Source organism: Rutidosis leptorrhynchoides, chromosome 9, assembly GCF_046630445.1.
Source record: "Rutidosis leptorrhynchoides isolate AG116_Rl617_1_P2 chromosome 9, CSIRO_AGI_Rlap_v1, whole genome shotgun sequence".
NCBI classification, from domain to species: domain Eukaryota; kingdom Viridiplantae; phylum Streptophyta; class Magnoliopsida; order Asterales; family Asteraceae; genus Rutidosis; species Rutidosis leptorrhynchoides.
In genome coordinates, this window is record NC_092341.1 from 231,840,021 (window position 1) to 231,851,184 (window position 11,164).

Consider the following 11,164-nt stretch of genomic DNA (forward strand, 5'->3'; position numbering starts at 1 on the left):
CCTTGTTATTTGACTTAATCTATGGCTGAAATCATTCGGACTGCTATGATTTGCGATTTAGCTTTGTAAAAGATGAGAACGGGTTAAGTAAAGGTCAGGTTACTACATATACAGAAAGACAGACATAGCAGAGTGGTTTAAGGGTGTCATGTGTGAGTGGGAGGTCAAGAGTTCAAGCCCTGTCTAGTGCACTTTATTTTTAAAGAAAAGCTTTTGAGGTAGTTTAATTAATAACTTATCTTTATTATTATTATTATTATCAATTTTTAGTATTAATATCACTTTTATAATTATTAGTATAATTATTATTATTACTAAACAAAAGTATAAATTTTAACAATATCATTGTATTGTTAATTCTATCATTTTTAATAAAGTTATTATCAGTAAATCATTATTAACACTACTATCATTCTTTAAAAAATATATATATATATATATTTTTACTTAAAATATACTTAATACATACTAACACCATTTATATAAAATACTATATGTAACAAACCATGATTTTGTTTTTTTTATTTTTTTAGATAACTGAATATATATAGACATTTATTATTCTAAATACATATACAACACAAATATATATATATATATATATATATAACATATAAATAATAAAGAAAATTATCTGATTCTATTATATATCCTATTAACTATAAAATTTAATAATAGGTTCGTGAATCCAAGGCCAACCTTATACGTGTTCAATGATGTTATATGTATTTTTACTACAAAATACATTAGGTGAGTATATAGTCCCACTTTTAAACTCTAAATATTTCGGGATGAGAATACATGTATTTTATGTTTTACGTTATGGACACAAGTAACTGAAAAATATATTCTACGTTGAGTTGTACCACTGGCATACTTCCCTGTAGCTTGGTAACTAATATTTACAGCGGTATTGTAAACGCGAATCCTGTTGATAGATCTATCGGGCCTGACAACCCCAACCGGACTGGACGACCAGTATTCAACGGTTGCACAGTACTTCGTTTCGTGACTACACTTGGTACAGTGTAGTAAGATTTCATAATAAAGGGAATATGCGACGTGATTAATTGTTAAGTATGGTTACCAAGTGCTCAACCACTTAGAATATTTTTATTAAATGTTTATATATTAAATCTTGTGGTCCATTGTTATTACGCTGCTAGCATTAAACCTATATATCTCACCAACTTTATGTTGACTTTTTAAAGCATGTTTTTCTCAGGTTCGAATTAAGTCTTCCGCTGTGCATAAACTCATATTAAGGACCTTATTTGGAGTCGATCATCGCAATGGAACCAACTGTTGAAGACTCCGTCCGGATGGATTAGTTCGGGTTACTACATACAGCTACATGCATATCACCAAATTGTTCATGGCAAATTACTGCTAGGTGTATACAAGATAGCAACAACTTTCAAGTACGAAAGTTGAATGATCTACACACGTGCTCAAATACCCAAATTCTTCCGAACAATAAGCATGCCACCAAGAAGGTCCTAGGTAATATACTGAAAGAGGTGATGAAACAAGAAGGTCGTGTCTATCGACCGAATGATATAAGGACTGATATGTCGGCGCGATTTAAAATAAGTCTATCATACCACCAAGCATGGAAAGCCAAATGTTACGCAATTGAGATGTTGAGGGGTAGTCTTGAAGATTCCTTTCAAATACTACCTAATTATCTATATAATCTTAGATTGTCTAACCCAGGTAGTGTAACCAACATTCGAACGGACAACAAAGGCAGATTTGTTATGAGTTACATGTCCATTGGTGCAGCGGTATGTTTAATGCTTTCTTTATTTACTTATTAATTCAACTCGTATTTAAAAATAATGTTTCAATACTTTAATATGCAGACACGTTCGTTTGTTAACTATGCACGACCAGTAATCATAGTCGATGGGGCTCATTTAAAAAGTCGTTACTTGGGGACTAACTTGATTGCTGTCGCTATGGATGCTAACAATGGAATCCTTCCATTAGCCTACGGTATTGGAGCAGGAGAGGCCACCGATCATTGGACATGGTTTTTTGGTAATCTAAGAGACTCTCTACAGTCTTCGGGGTGTTGTATTGTTAATCTTACCATTATATCTGACAGGGCACCTGCAATAGCTGCTGGCATATCAAACGTATTTCCAGAAGTATTTCATGCACTATGTGCTAGACATTTGTTGGGAAACCTCAAAAGTGTGTCTAAAAGGGTTAAAAGTTACGAGTGGCACTACTGGAAAATGTGCAAAGCGTATAGAAAATCTGATTTTGATCACCACTATGGTATACTAGCATGACGTATCCCTGACAGTGCACGTACACTCACTACTGTTGGGTTCAACAGATGGTCTAGACATCATGCAGATCGTGTTCGGTATGCTTACCTAACTTCTAATAGTGCAGAGTCAATGAATGCACTGTCAGTTCATGCGAGGAAACTCCCGATTACAATGCTTCTTGAATTCTTTAGAGCTTCAGTTCAACAATGGTTTTGGGAACACCGAAACACTGCCGATGGTTTAACAACCCCTGTCACACCATATGCAGAGCGTAAGCTTGGTAAAAGAAATCGTAAGTCTATTAGTTGGACTGTCAAACCGATATCACAAGTTAAGTTTGAGGTATTGGATATGAAAAAATGCGGTAAAGTCAATCTACAAGATAAAACTTGCACATGTAAACAATGGCAGTTTTCCGGTATACCCTGTGGACATGTAATGGCAGTAGCAAGGTATTTTGTCCTACGTAACGTTACTACACACGTTCAGAAGTATTTCCACACTGAAACGTACAAGTCGGCAAACATGGAAGATATTAACCCGCTAGATCATATTTCTGAATGGATAGATCCAGGACACCTACAAACCGTCCTACCGCCATTGGTTACAAAGCGACAATCGGGTAGACCGAAGAGTACTGCTCGTATACCGTCCCAAGGAGAGGACAAAGACAATTTCAAATCTAAAAGAAAATGCAGTCGTTGCTTGGAATATGGACATACTAGATTAACTTGCACCGCACATTATGATCTTTCTGAAGGTAAACAAAAGTCCAAGTGTAACTCAAAAACAAAGGCAAAGCCGAAGGGGTTGGTAAAGGACAAGGGTAAAGGAAAACGTGAAGACTCATGCTCAACAAAATTTGGCTCCACTTATAATTTGAGTGATGATTAACTTCTTCTTTGTGTTTTAAATGTGTTTAACTGCCATGGATGATAGGTATGTGTGTTCGTATGTTTTATAGCCGTTTAACTGTCGTATATGTGTTGTGTCTGTAACTTGTGTTATTTGTTGTGTAATCAATAAATGTAGTATGAGATAATATATAATATTTGTTGTTCAAATTAAAGTTTATTTCACTAAATTGGATGGCAGACTACATTGGGACTCATGAAAAATCTTATCTGATATATCTTATCCAATAGTAGTATGAGTTATGCTTAGTCGACCCACTAATCGGTCGCCTACAACGCAAGGATGGTCGAATAGGGTTAGTCGACCCACTTATGGCTAATAAGTCGGTCGACCTTGCAGTCGACCACATCATTGAAGTAGTCGACCAACATCAATGAAGCATGTTGGTCGACTACCTTGAAAACTATAATGGTCGACCAGGTATAGGGGTAGTCGACCCAATGGGTGGTCGACTTAATGGTGTAAATAGACAATTTTTTTTCCCGAAAATGTATTTTGGAAGAAAAATTTTTAAAAAAGTGTATTCGGGCGAATTTCCCTTTTTTAGAGTACCAGTCAATTATAAGGGATTTATAAATTTAGGTGTTGGAAATATATCTTCACCTTCAAACAGAAACCCTACCTAATTTTGACAAAAACCCTAACCCTAACCCTAAACCATTGCCAAATTTGCAGTCACATCTTCCTCGTTTTTGATTTTCTGCACAGGGCTAGGTGATACTTACAGCCACAGTCGATTAATACTTCGATACTCTACGGCTCGTCTTCTCCGACGAGACCTGTAACCACCGCCGCCGGGATTATAACTCCAGTTAACACTACCTTACTTTGAATGTTTTTCGAAATCTTACTTCTATTTTACTTGTATTAGATGAATCTGAATGCTAATGTTCTAATTACATGAAAATTCATCAGTACAGAACAAAGATGCTACTGTGATATATTTAGTTAATGCCTATAAATGATGTTATACTCATCGTCACCATTGATGCCAGTTTGTACATTTTGTAGAAATGTGTAATTCTGTCAGCTTTATGCCTTATGATGCTGTTGCAAACTTGCAATCACCTATTATGAGCCCTAAATATATTTTGTTGATGATAAATTCTAAAACTGTTTTATGCTACATCATGATGAATATGGTTTGTGAAATTAGGTTTAGTTTACTGGTACCAGGAAAGTAAATAATACAATTGATGTTTAAAAATAAGTGCAAAATCAACTGAACATATAATGTCAACCAAACACACAATAGGATTTCAAGTCTCGAACCAAACGCCCCTAAAAGTTGGTGTATGCTACTCCTTGTTTAGCAAAAAAACACTTATCAATCCTTGCGCATGCACCTGTTAGTACACAGTAGGTATTAACTTTGACATGTTCATTTCATATAATGATTAGTGGTAATATTCAGAATCTCTTTTTTTCTCCCTTAAATATAGAGTTAAAAGTTTTTATTGGTTAAATTGTGTTTTGTATATATAGATGGCTAACGGATCGGGTTTGGAATGCGAAACTTGTGGGTTTGTGGGGTTATATGATGGTTCTGATGGCTTCTTTTACTGCCAGCGATGTGGGACCCAAGCTGAAGGAATTAGAGAAACGGCTGCTGATAACGATGATTTGATTTTGACCAAAGAGAATGTGAGGACTATTGTTCAAAGGCGTGTACCTGTTGCTAAACCCGACCTAGTCTCCCAAAGTCAACCTGACTCACAATTTTGGAAGACTTTAAGGACCCAAGAAGAAGAAGATGTTAATGCAGGTGATGGTGTGGGCCCCACTGAGCCGGCTGATTTTGCAACAGGGCCTAGAACATTGACTTATGAAGATTATTACTCTGAAATTAGGATGAGGTATTTAATGGGAGTTCAGATAATGATTGAATTGCAGATCAAGGCTTTAGTCGAAAAGTTTAATGTGTGTCCCATTATAGTTGGCATGACCGAGCCCATTTGGTTAAAATTTCTGGAAAAAACTAAGCTTTTTGCTGATGACTGGGCTGATGAGGTTATTAATGAGTCAGAATCTCAAATTCAAGGTAAGTTATATGCTTTTTTGTAGGGTTGGATATTTCAACTCGTTGTTTATGAATGGATTTTATTGTGTGTGTGTGTGTGTGTGTTTTTTTTTTTTTTTTTATCTCTAAGTGATCATACAAGTTAATAAGAAAATCTGTAATAAGAAGTGTGTTGAAAGTCACCCGCTATTCATATCTAGTGCATAAAAACATGATACCATTTATAAAAGAAACTATAATTATATTCTTAATGAAATAATAGAACACTCTGCTTAGTTATAAAAACATAAATATTTAGAAGTTACATGAAATGTTTCGTATGTGAACCCAACTAAACCCTTACCATTAATCACTCTTTTTGAACTGTTAACAACCCATCCAACCCACCCATTTTGCCACCTTTTTTCTGTTTGTGTCATGTTCAGTTAATATTTTAACTCTGTTTAACCAGCATTTTTTTTAATATCTCAGGTGAAACTGAAAGTGTTGGGGTGAGAGCTAAACATAAATCCGAACCTCATAATTTACTTGGTAAACGATCTGTAATGATTTGGTACCAATCTTTGAGCAAAACAGTACCATTATCTTACTCTTTAGTTATATCATTTTTAGTTTGCCATTTGGCACGTGAACCAATCCTACCAACCGATATAATTAGGTGGACACTTGATGGAAAACTTCCCTATTTTGCTGCTTTTCTTGAAATCGAAAAACAGATCGGCCCACCTACTAACGCGTGTCCCTTAAGTTCAAGCCGTATGTTTCGACCTATACATGCAATTTCATTACAAAAACTCGAGTCATTAGCAGCTTCTCTTGCTTATTCAATAGGGTTAGAATTACCTCCCGTTAATTTTTACTCAATCGCCTCTCGTTATCTCAAACAATTATCTCTTCCAATTGAAACTATTCTTCCTCATGCATGTCGAATATACGAGTGGGCCATGCCACCAGAACTTTGGTTATCGGCAAACGAGTTTAGACTACCTACACGTGCGTATGTACTGTCTATACTTATAGTTTCAATTAGGATTCTTTACAATATACATGGCTTTGGGAAATGGGAAACTTCGTTGTCTCGTGCTGCTAAGGAAAAAAATCGGAAAAAGACAAAAGTTGCTGATAAAGAAAAGGTCAATGTAATTAATGATGTTGCTGAGCTGTCAGATTCACGTAGCAGACAATCAGATGTCGGTTCGGTTACAAAGTCTTATAATAACCTACCTGAACAACCGCATTTGGATGCTACGGATATTTTACTTGTACTGCATTCAAAATATAAAGAGCTCATTGATACAAGTGGTAAGCAATTAACAAACCTTCATATATAATTGCAACTGTAATTTGGATCAGTGTTGCAAACTTGGAATTACTCGGGGAGTACTCAGTTTTTGCAACTCGGGGAGTTCTCGGTCAAACTAGGTCAAACTTGGTCAAATTCAGTCAAACTTGGTCATATTCAGTCAAACTTGGTCAAACTTGGAATATCAGTCAAAATTGGTCAAACCTAGGCCAAAATTAATCAAAGTCAAACTTAGTCAACATCCCAATACTCTCCGAGTCCCTAAAAAGTCTCACTGAGTACTCCCCGAGTAGCGATTTTTGCAACCTTGATTTGAATAGATTTTGATCGTTAACTTGTTTTTATTTTTCAGAATGTGGAGTTGGTTTTTATCTTTCTATGTATTGTTACATATTTTTGATTGTTCTGTGATTGGTAGATCATGCAAAGGATTTGGAAACGTATCTTGAATATTGTAAGGATGTGGTTTTTGCTGGTGTGGAACTTTCATTTGACGATCTTCAGGAATATCAGATAATTAATGACCTTTGGAATTGTTATCAGAAGAATGAGGTATGTTATGCTAATGGATGTGTAAATATTGTTCCTTTTGTATATATATATATATATATATATATATATATATATATATATATATATATATATATATATACACGAAGGTACAACATTTGTTGATGGGTGTCTCAATGGGTCCAATTTGGATCAGCGAGTAATGATTTAACCTTGATCTGACCCATTAGCTAATGGATCATGGTTTGACCCCAATACATGACTAATCTAAAATGATGGATCATGACTTAGATCTAAATAATGTTGCATAACTCGGAATTACTCTGCAAGTACTCAGTCAAACTCGGTCATACTTGGTCAAACTCAGAATTACTTGGAAAATCAGTCAAAATTTAGAGTAAACTCGGGATTACTCTTAAAATCGGTCAAAGTCAAACTTGGTCAACATCCGAGTACTCCCCGAGTAGCGATTTTTGCAACCTTGGATTTAAACAAATGGATAGACTTAGATCTAGTTGGAATTGGCTGTCATTTTTACCATTTCGATTTAGTTTATGTGTTTATGACTTTTAAAAAAATTCATTAGGCATGTGTACGGATTATTTTGGCTGTACATAAACTTAAATTCGTTGGTAAGTTTTTATAATTTATTGTAGGATCAGAAATCATCCGAGTCACCCACTTCAAGCCCTAGTATTCCTTGCAAGAGACCAAGAAAACCTAAAGATGACAATGACCAAATTACCCACGACTCTAAGGAGTCCTTTAAAGAAAGAGAAATTAGGCGAATGATATCAAACATGGAAGAGAACAATTTTAGTTATATTCGTCCGAGGACTAAAGTTAAAAGACACGATTACTTGTACTACACGAGGAAAAAGGGTGCCGGGGCCTACGTTTATGCTGCACATGCAGATTATTACATACTACTCCGCTCTTGTGCACGAGTGGCTCAACTAGATCTCAGGTATATGCATGTTGCAGTGTTGTGTTTTGAAAGACGATTGGCTTGGCTAGAGAAAAACATACAACATTGCGTGACACAAATGCCATATTCAGAAGCTTGCGAGTTCTGTCATAATGATGATGCGGAACAAAATGTTCCAAATGATGATTCTATGGATATGGATTTTTCGGTGTTGAACTTGTGAAATTTGTACATATTGTTAGCTGCGTGTCTATTACATATTCCAAAATCTGAGATACGAGTATCCAATGACACATTTGAACTTTTTACAATATCACATTTTTGCAGGATCCTTTGTACATGATTTTTTGCACCGTACATAATTTGACACGAGAATAATGTCCTAAACGAGATTCGAACCCATGACATGACCTCAAGGTTAAAGGGCCTTTTTGATACCGCTAAGAAAGACCCTTTGGTTCCTTTGTACATGATTAAGTCAGATAATATTAGTTTCTGATCACTCTTATAGTTAGAAACAACAATTACCATATTAACTACTAGACAAAAACGCTGAATAGTACTAGGGGCATTTTCGTCTTTTCACATTTTTTCCTTCCTTTCTTTTAAATTATTACTATATTAACTATTAGACAAAAATGATGAATAGTACTAGGGTATTTTCGTCTTTTCACCTTTTTCCCCCTTTCCTTTCTTTTAAATAACACCACAAACGCCTCCCCACACTTTGTTCAAAATTTAAAATCGGCCCCTAAAACAGGGGTTTAAAGTGTCAAATCAAAATTTTTATAAAATATCTTAAATAAACTCCACTCAAATATTCAACGTGTGACATCTTCTCGCTCGCAACGAGTTAAATTTTTCCGAAACCATCGTTAAACGCAAAATCTATATATCTATATATATCTATATAAAAGAGAGGTTAAAAAACATGACATGTCATTAGCACCTTAATTGTGGCTAATTGTGCCAAGTGAAAAATCTACATATCTCTTCCATAATTATACAAAAAATAAGGAGCTAAATAATATTTATTAATTTAGTATTATTACTTAAATGAAATTAATTAATAAATACTCCGTATATAAACTAAAACGAGTTTAAGTTTTAACCTCATTCCTTTATAATGCTTGAAAAAGTCAAAAATACTTGGAAAAGCCAAAATGAACTTCATCTTTTTTAACAAACGAGTGTATATCCATTTATCTAATTATTGTTCAATACTCATCCTTCTTAATTATTGTTTAACAAAATTAGCGGTATATCTATATGTTCAACACTCATCCTTCTTATCTAATTGTTTTTACCTTGTATCTTGTATAGATGTGATTTTAAGTCGTCCTTCAAGGTACTAAGACTACAATAAATAAGGTAATTTATAGTGATATTAACCAAAATGCAATATATTTTTATTTTTTCTTTGAATGTCTAAGAGAACATAGTGTGCATATTATGGTCCGGTACACCTAAATGTGGTATTTGAAAACATGCTTACACTCTTTTATTATAAGTGGGATTTTATGGTGTCTAAAACCACAAAAGTACTGTTTGGGATCATATTAGACATTAACTCAAGGAATATTTATAACAATAGCAAAAAAAAGGTCAATTTTAACCCGTTACCATTTCAAATACTAACTGATATGACCTATTGAAAATAGAGTATTCATCCAAATTAACTATACTTCAAACTCTTGGTTCAATATATGCTCAACTTTAAACGCTACCACAAACATAACCTGAAAATGAACATCAAGCATCGTAAAATAACTGACTCATTTGAAACGGTTTTTGAGTAGCCGTGCAATGTACGGGCTCAAAACCTAGTAATTTTACGAACAAAATGTCACTAACTATACTCAAAACAGACACTTTTTAAAAAAAGTTAAATATTTAAGTTACTTTTCATATACTTTGATTTTTGACTCGCAGGCTCCTTGGGGGGTGGGGTGGGGGGGGGGGGTGGTAACCGCTTTATCCGTATACCAATTTTGGGAAATAAAATCTAATAACTTGCCAAACAAACTTTCTTTTTTGTAAATCAAACATTAGAAAAGTATTTTCGTAGCTCTACCCTGTATATTTCTTCCCATTCGTTCAACTCGAAAAAATCTAACGAACACAACGGGACTAACTACGCGCGAAACGGACATCGTTAAAAAAATACTAAACATTTTGGACTGTATTTCATACATATACATACACGTAAACAAACAACTCAACCTATTAGATATACATCAGCCATAAGTATTAATAACCAATTAAAACAGAACACGTAGGATGACATGGTCAGCGTTTAATGTGGAGCCGACACGTCAGACTTATTTCCTTGATTTAGAAGAGTGTATAGATAGATTTGTGCTTAGTAACAAAAATGTATATATGTATTAGTGACGATAGATTTTGATCTTGAAAAATATTTAAAACCTTAATTTACCCATTTTAAAGATAACTAGTGTTCGAACCCTCGCTTCGCGCCGGGGTTCGGTTTTCAATGTATTATATTGCGTTTAGTTTGTAAAATTGTTTCGTGGCTAAAGATGATATCGTTGAAGCGAAATTCGATTCGAACTAAAAGGTATAATCCGTGAAAGATTTTAATGTTATTATAAATTAACAATATATGTACATCTCCGCGTTTCACTATGGAATTGTCGACTTTTAAAAATTTAACGCAAAATCGACGTGTATGAAAAGTACCTTAAATATTTAGCGTTTTTTAAAAAGCGTCTGTTTTGCGTATAGTTAGTGACAGTGTGCTCCTAAAATTATTTCGAGTTTAACGATGGTGTCAGAAAATTTAACTCGTTGCGAGCGAGAAGATATGGCCCGTTGAATATTTGGGTGGAGTTTATTAAATTTTTTTTTTTTAATGAAAATGAGTATTTGACACTTTGGGGGTCGATTTTAATATTTGAACAAACTATGGGGGCTTTTTTGAAAAAAAAAGGTGGGAAAAGGGAAAAAAAGTGAAAGGACGAAAACGCCCCTGGTGACTATTAATCGTTTTTGTCTATTAGGTAGTATATAAAGTATGTGGTCGATTTATAATTAATGAGAAGTTTAATGGTTAAAGTATAAAATGTTAAAAATTTGTGGTAAATTTATAAAAGCTATAAAGTTAATTATTATATATTTTGAGGCTAAAATGTAAATAAGTAAAAGATTGGGGGTAGTTTGTGAAACTTGTGAGATTTACTATTCAC

The 11,164-nt window shown here is 34.3% G+C and overlaps 2 protein-coding genes across 3 annotated transcripts; both read left to right on the forward strand.

Annotated features, from left to right (window-relative positions):
* Positions 1 to 1,859: 1,859 nt before the first annotated feature.
* Positions 1,860 to 3,176, forward strand: LOC139868581 (uncharacterized). The gene is made up of 2 exons (XM_071856917.1): positions 1,860 to 2,254; positions 2,348 to 3,176. The coding sequence occupies exons 1-2, from the start codon at positions 1,860 to 1,862 to the stop codon at positions 3,174 to 3,176; spliced, it is 1,224 nt and encodes a 407-aa protein (XP_071713018.1).
* Positions 3,177 to 4,682: 1,506 nt separating this feature from the next.
* On the forward strand, positions 4,683 to 8,269 carry LOC139866687 (TATA box-binding protein-associated factor RNA polymerase I subunit B-like). 2 transcript variants are annotated; one of them, XM_071854981.1, is made up of 4 exons: positions 4,683 to 5,238; positions 5,689 to 6,519; positions 6,939 to 7,072; positions 7,687 to 8,269. In XM_071854981.1, the coding sequence occupies exons 1-4, from the start codon at positions 4,683 to 4,685 to the stop codon at positions 8,179 to 8,181; spliced, it is 2,016 nt and encodes a 671-aa protein (XP_071711082.1). In that variant the 3' UTR covers positions 8,182 to 8,269. The 2 variants fall into 2 exon arrangements, with proteins under 2 accessions (XP_071711082.1, XP_071711083.1); XM_071854982.1 differs by having other exon boundaries at positions 7,693 to 8,269.
* The last annotated feature ends 2,895 nt before the right edge of the window (positions 8,270 to 11,164 follow it).